Source organism: Phacochoerus africanus, chromosome 11 (assembly GCF_016906955.1).
Source record: "Phacochoerus africanus isolate WHEZ1 chromosome 11, ROS_Pafr_v1, whole genome shotgun sequence".
NCBI lineage: Eukaryota > Metazoa > Chordata > Mammalia > Artiodactyla > Suidae > Phacochoerus > Phacochoerus africanus.
Genome location: NC_062554.1, coordinates 21,614,456 through 21,630,969, shown reverse-complemented (window position 1 = coordinate 21,630,969; position 16,514 = coordinate 21,614,456). Strand labels below are relative to the sequence as shown.

Here is a 16,514-nt window from a genome sequence, read left to right as displayed (position 1 = left end):
CACATACATGTGCACACTGGTGTATCTGATGGCCTTATGCCTACAGTCCCTTCATGCAGCCATCTTGGGATCTCAGGATACCTGGAAGAAAAGCCTCAATAGATCATTGAGGAGCCCCCACAGACTGCTCCTGGGGCTCCTGGTTTCCTTCCATTCAGGTACAACAAAGTGGCACAATTCTTTTACTTGAAAGTCAATCAAACAGCATCAGAGATGGCAGGACAAGGTGAAAATGACTGCATCAAATGAGCACAGGGACTCTGTCCAAAATGACTTTGGGTTTGAGGCAAACCTAGGACTAGGTTTAGGACTGGAGTTCCCAAACCTAGCAAACCTGGCTTCCTGTCAAACATCCTGAGACAAAATCTTGGGCAATACAACCTAGGCATCTGTAGTATAATAGGTCTCCAGGGTCATTCAGACTTAGTCCATAAACCAGAATTTCAGAATGATCCATCTGCCTAAGAGATGACATGGAGCTCTTTGTGGCAAACATTAGGTCTCAATTCCGTCACACAGTGTTCTTGACAGTGTTTCGTCAATGCTTGGAACTCTCAGATCTGAACAGCCCAGCAATTAGATTTGCTTAAGGCAGTCTGGATTGGAAATAGGGGAAGAGGAAACAGGAGACAGTGAGTAAGAGGACCCAAGAGCAGACAGCCCAAGCCTCCCTGACACAGGTCCAGTCCTCAAAGGTAGCCGCTCAATGTGTCTACACTGGGAATGGTCTGTTTCCCTACAACAGTAAGATACCATTTACCCTTTGTTTCCCCACTTGTCTGGATATCGCCAAGGTAATGGCAAGGCTAAGTACACTCCTATATCCTGGTATGGCCAAGGGGAACAGTGTACCCCGCAATAAAGACAGTTCCGTGGAACAAACACCTGTCCCAAGGACAAGTGAAGGGAAGTAAGAACAAATGATCTTCCCTTCCTACATTTTCTCCCTTCCCATTTCTTTAGCATCAAGTGAAAAACTGAGAGAGAGAGAAAGAACATATGGGGGAAGGAGTCCTTAACATTTGTTCCTACAAATACACACACACACACACAAGGACACTTCTCCAGCAGAAATAAGCTTAAAATGAATATTAAGAGAAAGATATTAAGATACCAGAGCAGTGACAACTGCAGTGTAAACTATGTCTCAATAAGGGGTTTGAGTAGTTAATCCCAATTAGCTTCCTCCAGAACTGGATGGAAGGGCTGGGGAAAGAATACCTGTATGAGACTTCATGGATAATTTTAGTATCAGCTGCGAAGGTCCTCTGTCTTATCCACTCCTACTCCTCCCTACAGTTGCTCCCAGAGTCCTAGTCAAGCATCCCCTTGACTCTGCAAACCTCTGGGCTGGTTCTGCAACCATGGAAGAGCTAAGGGAAGCTCAAATGGCTACAGAAAACCAGGCATGTCACACTGCATCTCACTTGCCCGTGTTTTCGACAATAAAACTACAGAACGGACAGGATCATATGAGTTCACGCCAGGGGAGATTCTTCCCGAGCCACACTGCCCAGCAGGAGAGAAGGGGTTAGACCACCCACGCAGTCACAGCACATCAGAACACCAGGACCTTATCTGCCTTAGAGACACTGGCACACCTCCCCCCTCTGATCACCCACCCTCAGATCTAGAAAGGATAGGAACACTGTGTGTACCCATAACACTCTTGCTCCCTCAAACAGTATGTTGCTATTTTCCCTTTATGTGAACCTTATTTTTCTTTCTGTCTGATGATAGCATAACTTGTCATATTTTCACAGTGGACAGTCTAAGTGTGTTTCAGAGCAGAGCCCTCCTGATTGTGAAATAGAGTCCTACACAGGGAGGGACCGGAAATTCTCTAAATGCTGTTACCCTGGGAGTTTAGAGCCACACTGTGCAACCTCAGGAATGGCTAAAAACCTCACCAATGAATGCTACCGTCACCTGTCTCAGCAGGGGGATCCCAGCCCAGGGCTCCTTGGAGACTGCATTCTGATGGGCTCGAGGAGAGGCACAGACATTCCGAGCCTCCCAGTGTCTCTTTGAGAAAGGGCCCCCTTAATCAAATGAAAAAGATAGACCCATTGTCCCCATGAGCACTTAAAAGGAGGGTGGCATGGGGTAATTTTTACTGTTGCTACATCACTCTATCAATTACGTGAAAGATCAAGCCCCAATCAGTTGAGAAATTGATTTTCACCTAGTAGACGCAGCATTTAATTTCAGCGGATGTAAATGTTTAACACCTTAGAGAATCTAGAAACAGTGTCACAATAGTCATTATTAAATTAGTGAGCAATCCAAATGTGACAGTAACTCCAAAATGTGATGTCTGTGTTAAGATTCTTTTGCCTTTCATTTATGCAATCATTTCTTCCTTTCTGCAATGCTCATTTATTAAGCAACCTCTATGAGCCAAGCACTTACAAGAGTCTAGAAATAAATAGACAACAAGTCATGACTAATGCCCTTGAAAATCAATTGTCTACTGAGGAAGAGAGTCAGAAAAACAGATCAATCACTGCAATGTAATATGGAACCCCTCTCCCACTGAACAATTATGTAGCAGATTAACTCATTTAATATCATAAACAACAACCTACGCCAGTGCAAAGAGAATTAAAGGAAATAGAAACTAAATAATAATAAACCTGAACTGAGTGTTCAGAACAGGCTAAGCGCGCAGTTATATAAAATTCAGAGTCCTCAGAAGAGTAAAGGCCAGCTGGTTGATGAGCCACAGATTAGGACAGCTACAACAGTCTTCTCTTCACTGCTCCCCAAGGTCAACTTCAAATTAATGTTCTAATGTACACATGTTCTAAAACAGGTAAGACTAATAACGACAACTGCTGCCATTACTGTAATTACTATGCAACAGACACTGCAACAGGCCCTTCACAAATGTTATACATTAAGTTCTCCAAAGAACATTATAAGCAAGGTATTTTTCCTTTCCATAGTACGTAAGAGGTCAGACAGTATGTCTTTCTCTGGCTCATTTCACTTAGTACAATGCCCTCAGGTTTCGTCCATGCTGTCACAAACAGCAGGATTTCCTTCTTTGTCAAAGCTGAATATTTTCTTCACTCACATTGTCTTTATTCATTTGTCCATCAGTGGACTCTTAGGTTGCTTCCATATCTTGGCCATTGTAAATAATGCTGCAGTGAACGTGGGAGTGCAGACGGCCTTTCAAGATCTTGATTTCATTTCTTCTGGATAAACAGCCAGCAGTGGAATTGCTGGATCCAAATGGCAGCGTGATTTTTCATTTTGTAAGGAAACTCCAAACTGTTTTCTACGTGGCTGCAAGCATCTATATTCTCACCAAAATGTGCCACGGTTCCCTTTCTTCACATCCTTGTCAACACTTTTGATTTCTCCTCTTTTTGACAGTAGCCATTCTAACAGGTGTGAGGTAGTCACTCACTGTGGTTTTGATTTGCATTTTCCTGATGATTAGTTGTGCTAAGCACATTTTCGTATACCTACTGGCCATTTGTATGTCTTCTTTGGAAAAATGTCTACTCATAAGGGATACATTTTCTTTCATCCATTTATCCATCAATGGACATTTAGGTTGTCAGGCTACTGTAAGTGATGCTGCAATGAACAAGGAAGTGCTCATACTTCTTTGAGATCCTGATGGCAATTTTTTTGGATATATACCCAGACGTGGCATTGCTGGATCAGGCAGCAGTCTGTTGTCAATTTTTTAGCAACTTCCATATTGTTTTCCAGAGATGTTGCAACATTTTGCATTCCCACCAAGAGTTCTCAAAGACACCAATTTCTCCATATCCACATACTCACCAACACTGCTGATATTTTTATTTTTTTGATTAACAGTCATCCTAGCAAGTGTGAAGTGATAACACTGTAATGTACAAAAAAAATTTTAAAGGTTAGGTCTCATTTTAGGTGCCCTTAGCACAATATAAGGAAGGAAGGAAGGAAGGAAGAGAAAGGAAGAACAGTAGGAAGGAAAGAAGGGAAGAAGGAAAGAAGGGAAGCAAGGATACATTATGAAGCTTGTGAAGCATCTCAAAGGGAATGGAACTGGAACTGACTCAGTGCCTCAGAGCTGTGGCAGGTACCCGTTTTACACAATAAGGAAAAATAATCCAAAAACCCCTTTCTTAAATGAGGAGTTCTGCATAGTTAGCAACATGTTAGTGGTAGATGTCCAACCAGGATTCCAGATTCAAAGCTAAAGTCGTCTTCATACAGCAGATTTAAGATACATGCATTAGCTAAGATGCTTCGTAAGGTCAACAAGCATCCTTTGTCTAAACGGCAATCTTTTTTTCAGCAACTGCTATAAAATTCCAGGGACATTCTCTAATCCTACGGTCCCTCAGGAATCATCTCTGCAGTGTTCAGGTGAAAAGTGGATACAGAACTTTGGAATTTATTATCGGGTCATTTTACAGACACCAACTTGAGGGTTGCATTTCCCTTGCTGCTCCACAAAGGCATGTCTGGTCAGCCCCTTGGTTCAGCGCACCTTTGCACTTAGCACTGAGATAATACTATGTTGTGGCAGCAATCTGGATTAGGGTCATATTTGAGGCACTGTTCTGCCTTTTGAGTTGGACTATTTAGTTAAGTTTCATAATCCTCAGTTTCTGCATCCATAATATAGGTTAGTATTACCTGTCTATACCAAGCATTCAAGGTGACAGAATTTATTACTTCTTTGCCTAACTCTCCCAGGCCACCGTCTCTGCACCAGACTCCACTAAGCACAGGAGATGTGTGCAGTTGCTGCTCTTGCAGTGTCCCAAGTTTAGTGCAGGAAGAGACATGTACCTAAGTTATTAAAAATGCCATTCGACAAGTGCTGTGTCAAACCACTGTCGTGAAAGTCAAATATAACACTATAGGTGAAAACCCCTTGTTCTATTCAAATGGGAGCTATTATCATACCAGAAACTCTCCCCTCCTTTGCCATCAATCCCGATCCCATGTTTTATTCAAGGTTTAAATCAAGGTGGATTCTTCCACAAAGTCTTCTGGGCAGCTGCTGCAGCCCAGAGGCACACAACAGCTATGTCTTCTTTCGTTCTCTCTTGACTCAACTGCAACCTGGGCAGTATAGTGACTGCTAGATTGAAAACATCATTTCCTGTTTGGGGTGGCGGGTGGAATCTTCTACTCTTAGTTGAAATGCCTCAGCTAAGCCTAGAAATTCTCTCTCAGTATGAGGAGGGATCTGGTTTTGAGTCCAGGTTCCTGAATTATGGATCAAAAGAAATAGCTGAATTTGAGAAGAAAACTCCGTTTGGATCCAACACACTGCCTCTGCTGGCACATGCTCCCTCGTGCCCTTCTTAGATGCTTTCTCTTTAGGAGGACTTGGGAGAAGTGGCAGCTGTACCCGATCAGCAGGGCACTTTAACAACCCACCCTGCATGGACGGGGAACATTCTGAAAAAGGGCTCCTGCTGCTGTTAGACCAGAGGCCAGAGAAAATAGGGCTGAATGGATTTCATTACAGGCCAGAGGCCTACTAAGAGATATCTCCTCTGGGGGAATTTTCTCAGGAGCATGCAGCCCTGCTCCCAATCCGGCTACTTACAAGAGAGGCGGAGGTCCACCACTGGGTTGTTGGAAGGGTTTCACAGGATTAAGCACGTGGAATTAGCCTCTTTGCCATATATGCAAGATGCATATTAACTGAATTTTGTTTAATCCATGTTATTTTAACATTCCCCAGGCTTTAAGGCCTTGGTAAGCTCCACTTTACTTGCAAATCCTTCCCTGAAATGTCTTTCTCCCATGAGCAACCTTTCTCCAAATTCCTCTAATACCAACAAGAAAAACACAGCACATAAGAACAAATGTCTTTTTTTCTCCCCTCACAATGGTTGTCATATCAGTATGTGCCTTTCCAGCCTCTTTTTGGCCACACTTGTTAGTGTTCTAACACTGTATCCCTGCACTGTTACAACAAACTCTTAAAACTACCCTGGGTACCACTACTGCTTGTGTCAATCTTCTTGGTTCCCCGTTGCCGGAAAGACTATCAACTTAAATATGAATTAGGTTTGAACGTTTGCCTGAAGTAGGACCGGGACTGGGGCTGGGGCCAGACGAGGAAGAAACTCAAAAGATGAGAATGTGGTGAGGGTTAAAGAAGATACGGGCGTGCAGGGTTCCTGCACTCAGTTGTTTTTGCTGAGCCTGAGAAAGATCAAATACCTACACTGTTAAATAACAGAGAATTCTTACAGTTGAAGAGTAACACAGAAAAGCCAGAGATATTTCTTTATACATTCATTTATTGATTGGTCAAGCATATAGACATCTAATAAACAGACCATCTCTCTGGTCTAATATATTAGACCACCCACCTATTCCAGACACCAACAGGAAGTCCAGGGTTAATTACTAATGAGTTACTAAGACAGCAAAAGAAAGTAGAAGAAAGACAATCCTTGTAGGTCAGGCGCAGCCAGGAAGAACTTTTACAGCAGGCAGAAAAGTCCAAATCCTACCTCTGATGCCCTAACTTCTTACTCCATCGGCACACAGCCAAACTAAACTACTGGTTATCTCTTGGAAACTTTTGTGGACGCCTGGACTTCTGTCCCTGCTCTCCTTCCTGGAGAGCAATTCTCAGCACTCTCTTTTTGGATTTTGCCATAACCTATGAATTATTCAAGACCCAGATACGTTCTATCTCCTGTAAGCAGGCAGCATTCCCTGGCCAAGACCCACCTGCTGGAAACGGTGACTTCCCCCTGTGAAGTGTTGAATTCTTTGTGATCTGTACCCTCTAAGAACTCAATGAACTGACTGCTGGTTCCCCTGCACCACGTCCCTCACTCACCTCGTGTTTAGCATCCTTCCACCTGTCCATCCACTTCCTCATTTCAAGGTCCTAGGGAAAAGAAACACCACCTCTGTCAAGATGCTGAGTGACTCCTGTTAGTCGTCTTCTACTTGTTTCTTCTCTCTTGAATTCAATTAAACCCTCTCTGAGAGAAGTCTCCACCATGAATAAGTCTCAACCCACAATTTCAAAAAGCCCTGAAGAATCAAAAATCATTTGCAAAGGTAGCACGAACCACTTATTACCAATATTGGATGAAATGCCAACATTTTCAAAATAGGGCAGACTTAAGGTTATCCCTGAAATGACACCAATCTCCTTTACTGGTATTCCAAAATAAGTCAGAAAAGCAGCATGCTTTACATAGAACGATTGTCTTTTGTTGAATCACAGCATTAGGAGAAAAAAAAAAGGCTGAAATTGCTTTACAATATTAATTTATACAGTCGTTAGCTTCAAGTGCCTTCACCATCAAGGCATCCAATCATTAACCTTGACAAACGTAAGTGCTCAATCAACCTGTGCTATTTGATTAGCACCCAGAGAGCGAGGTAGGGTCTTTTCTTGAGACTGCGAAGACATATGATTGAGAAGTAAAGAGATATAGGGTAAGAGGGAATATAAATCAAATTACTACTAACTTAACTATGTGAAAACACACATCATCACCAGATAACATCTGAGGCTTCTCTTCCTGGAATGAGGAGAGCTCGCTTCAAAAAGCAAATACGGACAGTGGACTCTCATGGAAAATGGAGCTGAAAATCATGGCGTGGTATTAGCACCCACTTTGCCATTGTCTGTGTAACCTTGGGTAAATCTCCTCCACTCACTGAGCCCCGGTTTTCTCATTTCTGTAAGGGAGATAAAGACGTTGATCCTGTCTACCTCTGACAATCAGTGTTCCTCAAAGCGCGTTCCAAAGCACTATGCAAACAGGTGGTACTGCTTTGATTATTATGTCTGTATCAGGTAATTTAGTCCTTGACTTCATTTCCATTTAATCAAGTGGTTTTTTTTTCCATACATACATCTCTAATGCACACACCATCCTGGCCATTTAAATTGTTTGTGTCAGCAAGACAGCTACGTACATCCATTTATGCTGTGAGCGGGTAAATTTATACTGATGATCCTGCCATTTTCTTCTACATTACGGTGTGTTTCTCAGTGTCGTTGTCAAAATCAAGATGTCAGGTTTCAGGCAAGGCTCAGAAAGAAATTCTTCCACCTAATTTAGAATGTCTGAATATAAACAATACCAGATTGTTAAAAACTGTATTTCCATACTTGGTAGTTTGAAGCAAATTATTTTTATTTATCATTTATTTATATTTTTTCTACTGTACAGCATACATGTACAGTTACACATACATGTATACATTCTTTTTCTCACATGACGTGTTCCATCATAAGTGACTAGACAGAGTTCCCAGGGCTACACAGCAGGATCCCACTGCTGATCCATCCTGAAGGCAACATGCTGCATCTATTTACCCCAAGTTCCCAGTCGCTCCCACTCCCTCCCAAGCAAATTATTGAAAGCAAAATAGACTGATTTAAAAAAAGTTTCATCAAACATGCAGAAAATGGAACTGAAACTGCAAATTTTCTGCTTGTAATATCCTTAATTCATAAAACGATTTTACTGACCTAATAATGTCTGATATCTTTCCAAAGACGTATTTGCTATTGATGTTACAAGGTTTTTCTATTTTAAATACTTCTCTGTATTAGGAAGCTGCTCATAATCTTACTACAGCTCTTGCGTGGCTACCCCTCAACTCAAAAGCACAAACAAAAGAGGTTTAGTAAGGAAGATAATTTTTCATAAAAAGAGTTTGCTGATTTTCAAAGGATATATTTGATTTTTCTCATGCCCTGAAACTATGCAACTTAGGAAGGTATTAATAAACCGTGTAACAAAAGAGAGGATAAGGGCTTAGTTTTTTTTTAATTCAGTGAAATATTCTGAGCATTTTAATTGCTTACATGCCATTAATAAAAACTTAAATGAGTTCTGAGGGAAAAAAAACACACAGACCATTCAACAGCCATTAGCAATGAACATAAAACTTCTAAATCCATAGACTTTTTGGACAGTCATACGCATTCTTGATATTAACATTTGCTTTCTAATGATGGTGTGCCATAGCAGTATGCTCTAATTCCTGCAGGTTTTGGCCGATGAATAGAGAAACTGGGAGAGGTCACTGAGCTGACATTCAGAGTCTGCTTGAAATGAATAAATTAAGTGTCTCACATGGAAGAGAAGAAGAGAGAATAAACTTCTGAGAATAAAGGTAGAAAGTGTCATTGTGGCAGACCCAAAATAGAAGCAGAAAGCAAACAAACAAAAAAATCTATTTCTCCAATAACATTCCTGAAATGCTCTATTTTGTTGTTTTTGGTTTTTTCAGAAATAAAGAGCAAATCAGCATGAATAAGAGAACAGTAGACTACACAGTATTACATTTGGCAAAAAGGTTAATTGGTGCTTACAAAGAGCAAGAAACTTTTCTAGTTTTGTTTTGTTTTCTTTTTTTGGCCAGTCTGTCCTCCTTTCCAGATGGAGCAAACCATTGGTTCTGTCTCTCCCTCCAAATCTCTTTCTTCTTCCTCCTTCTCTAAGGCCCCAATTATTAGCTGGGGAAGGTGAAATACTATAGACAGGTAAGGAGAAGTTCTTTCCTTTTCTTACCTCAGGCCCTAGGACATATGTGTAATACTGATGCTTGAAAAAAAGAAGTCCTCAGCCTAAATACTAATAAACATTTTACTTCCACTGAATGGAAGGCTGGATGGTGATAACCCCCTGCAGGGGTGTGTGCTTTATAAAGTACCCTAATGGGCAGCACTGTTTTGGTACCTCCCAGAAATCATGTGAAGTGGGGGAGGGCAGTTCGTTTCTTTCTTTCTTTCTTTTTTTTTTTTTTTTAATCCAATAAGAAAGAGGCTCAAAAGTATCAAGTGATTTGCCCAACTTCAATCAGGGCCAGATCTTGGATCCACATTCTGGGTCACCTACTCACAGTGCATCAATAAGCTTTCATCTTTGAGAAGCTTCGCCAAAACAGATATATACAAATTATGAAAAAGGAATCAACATTTCCTTTGTGCTTTTCATGATAGATATCAAAATCTGTGTTTTTATACTTAGCTTACGAAATATCTTTTACCTGTACTCACTGAGTACTAATGATTACAGTGAGTTATGTAAAAAGTAGATGGATCCACAAGAGAAATAGAATTTCATTAACGGTCCTCAGTATCCTTGGGTTTTGCATCTGCAGATTCAACCAAAAGTAGACCGGACTTCTTTGGGTTGAATCTGTGGATGCGAAATCTCAGATACAGAGAACCAGCTGTAGAATTTTGTTGTTTTCTGAAACAGTCTTCACATAGAATGCAAAAAATAACATCCTTAGATACCTTCTCTTTACCAGAAACTTTCACCTTCATTGAGTCATTTAATCCTCACAACCATGTTCACCAAATGAGACACTACCTACTTTTTCACACAGGCTTAAGAAAATTATTTCCCAAGCATCCAGAATGACAGATTCAGGGAGTTCCCATTGTGGTGCGGCGGAAACGAATCTGACTAGGAACCATGAGGTTGCAGGTTCAATCCCTGTCCTTGCTCAGTGGGTTAAGGATCCAGCGTTGCCATGAGCTATGGTGCAGGTCACAAACGCCGCTCAGATCTGGCGTTGCTGTAGCTCTGGCGTAGGCCGACGGTTATAGCTCTGATTAGACCCCTAGCCGGGGAACCTCCATGTGCCACGGGTGAGGCCCTAAAAAGACAAAAGGAAAAAAAAAGAAGAAGAAAAGAAAAAAGAATGACAGATTCAAAATTAGAACCGAGATTTTAGGATACTTTGTCCATTGCACCTTCCAAGACACCATACGATGGCCCTGGTAATTTAAGAATCCTTTTCATCCATCAAATTCTTATTAAGATCTTGCTGTGTGCTAATGAACAAAATAGATAAGGTCCCTGTCTTCATGGAAACTACATTCAACGAATAAACAGACTAATGTCATAGGTCCTTTTTTGTTTTTTCTTAAGAATTCCCATTTACTTTCGAGGAAAAAAAAAGACTCCATGACCCAAGAGATGAAATGAAGTGCTCAGATTCAGACTCCTGGGTCCATTTCCATTGTTATTCAGATTGCCTTGTGCTCTCTCTCTCTCTCTCTCAAGTGACCACAGACACTGACACTCTGAGCAAAGACCTGACCAGGAAAGACGGCAGTACTTTGTGCAGATTGCTTGGCTAGGATAGTTTCCTTCTCCCACATTCATCCAAAGGTTTTACAATCAGCTCTCACACGTTAGGGCCCAGCTACATGTGATTCCAATGACTGCCACTGTTAAAGTTATGTTCCATCAAAACCTCTCTGTACCGGGAGCAAGAACTTCCCTGGAGTAAAGCTTGGTAGAATAAATCCAGTTATACTTCTACTGTCTAGCCTATGCTTTGTATCAAAAGTGACCTCAGCTACCTGAAAGACTTATTTCCCTCCTGACATGTCTGTTTCTTACCTTGCTGGTCAGAGAGAAATGGGGTTGTTGGCAACCATTCTCCCAATCAGATCCCACAAATTATCTGGCCCACTTTTTCTGTCGCCATGTTCCAGAAGTTAGTGGACACCTGGGAAAAAGAAAAGTAATGCACTGAAAACATATAAAGGGTGGCAGATCAGGTTCATGCAAAAAAACAAACAAACAAACAAAAAAAAAACATAGAAACAAACCCTGAAACTCCCTGGAAAGGAAAGTTAACAGGTTGATACTGGGGATGTAGCGCAATCCTCAAACCTGGAAATAATTTGTTCAGTATTTGCAGGAAAGGGGGTAGGCATGGAAGACATCTCACGTTCCAGAATTCTGAAGGACACCAGGTTGCAATATATGGGATAGATTAAATGGAATGAGATTCAGTGGAAGGAGCAGAGAAAGGAGGACAACAGAGTGGAGAGGGACAGATGAAGAAATGGGAAGCAGGTGGAAAGAGCCAGAAAGAATGTGGCTATAGGGACCACAGAAACAGTGGTCTGTTATCAAGGGAGTGTACGTCTTAGGCAGAAAGTAGCTAGTAGTTACAGTTGGCAGCCCTAAGGCAAGTGGGCTCCAAATCCATTCCCTTGCCTGCCAAAGGCTGGCCAGCCTTCCAGCAAGGAGGCCAATGGAGTAATGGGAACCCAGAGAGAAAGGATATCTTTCTGTTCAAAGAGTTTCTCAGTTAGTGAAACACCTGTTGCAGAATCACTTTAGGGAGCAAGAGCTCGTTAAAACGCATCATCGATCCGGGGAACCCAATCTGACAATCAGATTCTCCTGGGGCCCTGCCCAGGTCTTGGACGAATGCCCCAGGTGAGTCCTATGCACAATTAAATTTATAAAAACCACCACCTGAGAGGATACAATTGGGTGGTCAAAGCCTTTGTTCACAGGCTTCCCGAAGCTATCTCGTGGGCACAGCACCTAAAACAGAACAGTCTGAACTAGCTACAGAGCTCTCACGTGCTCACATTCCTTGGTGATGGGAATTCCCATCTGGATCTCTCCACATAACATCCCTGAAGGTCAGGCCTCGTCCTCCAACCACAGGTGGGGTTCTAGATAGAGAATCTGTAGTTTCAGAGGTTAGGAGGGTACAGTCCCGCTCTGAGGCTGAGGCACCAGCCTCCTTAGAGGCTTTCTTTACCAAAGCCGATTTCAGCTCCCAAGATGGAAGCCAAAAAGGACGACTTGAGAAAGAGAAGAGGGAGAAAAGCCCGAGAAAACCATGTCAGTCAGACAACACTTGTTAAGAGCCTAATTTGAAAACATTGTGCCAGGTGCCAGAGGCAATCAATATACCACAGGCTCCCCCAGAGAATCCTTACTCAAGACTTAGGCCGAAAAATAACAGTGCCAGGAAAGTTTCTAGGAAGTAGAAAAGTTCTGATTAATGACACATTAGTGTCTTTGTGCACGGAATCTGTACTTTCCATAGAGAAGCCAGGCTAAGTCAAACCACGTTCGAAGTCACAGGTTCTAACAAAAATCCCTAGTTAAATGCACCAACCATTGACCTGCAGAATAAAAACTCAAGTGGAACCACTCCCTACTGGCTGGTAACCCCCGACTCCTACCCCATCTCCCCACTCTGGCGCTTGGGTTGATTTGAGGTCCCTGTTCTAATGTTTTTTTATCTTTATTAATATCCCCTTGGGCACATTTCCGTGGTCCTAAGAAACGGAAGGCCAGATACAAGAAGGCAGCCTTTAACTCAAAAGAAAACAAGCAAGCAAAAGTCACTTCCAAGATCTCTTTTCCCTGGTGTCGTTTGATGCCTTCTTTCCCGAGAAAGCAAGAAAAGCCCTCCCCGGTCCGGCCCGTGTCCCACATCCATCCACCCTTGGGAAGCCCTCCCCGGGACCTCGCGGAGTCACCTCTCGTCTCCCTTCTCTCCGCAGCTCCAATGGAAAATCCGTCACGTGGGCGCAGAACGAGAAGAGCAGCCGAGGGCAGCACCTGTGGCAGCGGCTGTCCATCCACATCAACAAGAAGGAGAACCCCAACCAAACGGCGGTCATCAAGCCCTTCCCCAAGAGCACCGAGAGCCGCGGCCTGGGCGCGGGCGGCGGCGCCGGGGCGGGGGGCGCGGGCGGCGCAGGCGCGGGGGCCGCGGGCGCGGGCGGCGGCGGCGGGCCCGAGCCCCCGGACGCCGGCCCCAAGGCGCTGTACGACGTGGCGGAGGCCGAGGAGCACTTCCCCGCGCCCGCGCGGCCGCGCTCGCCATCGCCCATCAGCACGCTGAGCCAGCGCGCGGGCTCGGGCGGCCGCACGGACGACGACGTGCCGTCGCTGCACTCGGAGCCCGCGGCGCGCAGCAGCTCGTCGCAGGGCTCGCTCATGGAGCAGATCAGCAGCGTGGTGACCCGCTTCACGGCCAACATCAGCGAGCTCAACTCCATGATGCTGTCCACCGCCGCTCCCGGCCCCGGCGCGGGCGCCCCGCTCTGCTCGTCCTACCTGATCCCCAAAGAGATGCAACTGCCCACCACCATGACCACGTTCGCCGAGATCCAGCCGCTGCCCGCCATCGAGGTCACGGGCGGCGCGCAGCCCGCGGCCGCGGCCCCGCCGGCTGAGGGCGCGGCCCGGGAGCCCCCGGCGGCCGGGCCCGAGGCGGCGGCCGGCAAGCCGGACCTGGAGGAGCTGGTGGCTCTCACCCCGCCGTCCCCCTTCAGAGACTCGGTGGACTCGGGGAGCACCACCCCCAACTCGCCGGTGTCCGAGTCGGCCCTCTGTATCCCATCGTCTCCCAAATATGACACACTGATCATAAGAGATTACACTCAGAGCTCCTCGTCCTTGTGAATGTCTTTGGAAACCAAGCTGGGTTCCCCGTCGGAGCCGCGACCTCCGGTTCCCACAGTCGCCTGGTTAAGACCCGAGGTGGAAGACGCCAAGGACACCTGTAATGGAAACAAGAGATTAATAGTGCTATTTAACATCAACCGACGAAGACACCAACCACGAATCTTCTGGCAGATTTTCTTCTAGTGGCCTTAGAAAACATGGGCTCTTAGGAAACGCGGCTTCTATTTCTGAGGGCTGACAAGGAGTCTGTTGAAACAGTTACATACCAAGTGCTTTTTGCTCTAGGGAAACAACGAGTGTGAATGAAACAGCCTAATGGAGGGGAAACGGCATAATTAATAAGCAACTGTAAAAAAAAAAAAAAGTTTTGTTTGTTTACTTTCATTCTTTTCCCAGAAGATTCTTTGATTCACCAAACATGAATGTACATTTTCTAACAAACTCAAAAAATCTGGGACCAAAAACGTCAACTTTTCTCTGACTTTTTTCTTTCTTTCTTTCTTCTTTCCTTTAAAGACCTTGGAAAGCAGTAAGTCGGGCCCGGTACCTACTGAGGCTTTGATGTGAGGCTTTGCCGTGCATAACACACAACTGGATGATGATTGTTGCACTGGTGTATGTAGGGCTTTTACCAGAGAGTTTCCTTCCAATTTGATGGTGACATCCTCTTCCAAAAGCCTGCGTCCTGGATTCCACCTAGTTATTTCAGTTCACCTCCATGAACCAAGAAAACCAGTGGAAGATTTCTTGACTATTTCACCATGTTGCCAATCAATACTGGAGTAGCAAAAAAAAAAATATTTTCTGGAATACTGTTTTGTAATTCCCTCACTGGGGTGCATTGTGTAGCTGGAAATTCTCTTTATAATAATAATCATTCTTGAGCTCCAGCTTGGCTATCTCTTTCATGAAATGTGGCCACTCCTCCTTCAGCATTCATAAATGCTGTTGTGTTGCCAGCTAAAATACTAAAAATATGCGTTTGGGCTTCTTCATTCCTTTCTTTTGAAAATCTGTACACAAAGAGCTCCTCTGTTCAAGTCCCACCACTGGAAGAACGGTCCACAGACCCAATGAAGACACTGTCATGATTGGAGGGACTGTTGTTCAAAAAATTAACACAATCTTAATACACTGGAAATTTTAAACTGTGTCAGTCGGCTTAGCAGAGATTTCGCTATGCCAGTGAGCAGTGATTTTAACTTTTCTTGGCTGCTTAAACAGGGCAGCTATGAACTATGACAAATGTAGATTTTTCAAAGCAATACAGAATACTAAAACAGAGGAACCTTAACGAATATAAACCACACAGTCTTTCTTAGCCATTCCAAAACAAGGCAAAGCAATTATTTTCCTTTTTAAAATAATTATTAACATAATTTTGTGCACTTCATACTGTCACTTTTTAAATACTGCAGAAAAGAGATTTAAAGTTATAATAGAAACACTTGTGTTTGATAGGCTCATATAGGTAGGATTCATAGCTCAAGACTTGCATCCACTGTCATCTCTTTCTTCCTCCCATTACAGCTATCCTCAGGTGCCAAATGTTTCTGATTTTTAAATAAGGATAGTGATAAAAGGAGGAGGTGTCCTATAAATTTAAAGTTCAGTTGACCCAGCCTTATACTAAAGATAGCCTTATGAAGAAGACTTGCTGTGAGGCAGAATTATATTTTTAGCAGAGAGAAAAATAAAAACCTTTTTCCTTTAGCTCGATATCCTTATTTTGCTAAGTATTTTTTATTTCAGATCTACTTAAAAAAAGGAACTAAGTGAGAATATACCTATTAGCGTAATTTATCATTCTCCACTTTTAAAAGTTATAATAAATATACTGCTTCACTTTACTTTCCTGATAACTATTCTTATCTAAGTCAAATCTCCCAATATAAAATATTAAAAGCTAACATTAATTTACTAAAATATAAAATTCTAAAAGTCACACCTCCCATGCAGTTTTGAAAACAGCATCATCAGAGCTCCTTGATCCCAAATATTATAATGAGACTCTTGAAACAGTGAATCTAGCTAAGTTTTATGGTTTCATTGAAAGCAAATGTCTGCCTCTACTTGAAAAACAAATGTAACTCTTTTGAAGTATTAATATCCCTAGATCCTCATCAAAAGGGTGGCATTCACCTGGGGATTACTGTCTTGATTTCTTAGGCATTGAAACTTTTCTCAATATGCTCTGTTATCTGAGTTTCATAAAACCCTTACATCGGCTTCCATTTTATTTTCAAGTATAAGTTTTCTCTGTGTTGACTGGTAGAAAACCATTCTTCAAACTTTCTCCATGATCAAATT

The 16,514-nt window shown here is 43.1% G+C and overlaps 1 protein-coding gene across 1 annotated transcript in view; it reads left to right on the top strand.

Moving 5' to 3' along the window:
* Positions 1–14,977, top strand: part of GRM5 (glutamate metabotropic receptor 5) — a 519,570-nt gene extending 504,593 nt beyond the window's left edge. The window contains exon 10 of the mRNA XM_047753813.1: positions 13,295–14,977. Within this exon, the coding sequence (XP_047609769.1) occupies positions 13,295–14,201 (907 nt within the window). The 3' untranslated portion in view covers positions 14,202–14,977. The remainder of the gene's footprint in view (positions 1–13,294) is intronic.
* Positions 14,978–16,514: the final 1,537 nt, after the last annotated feature.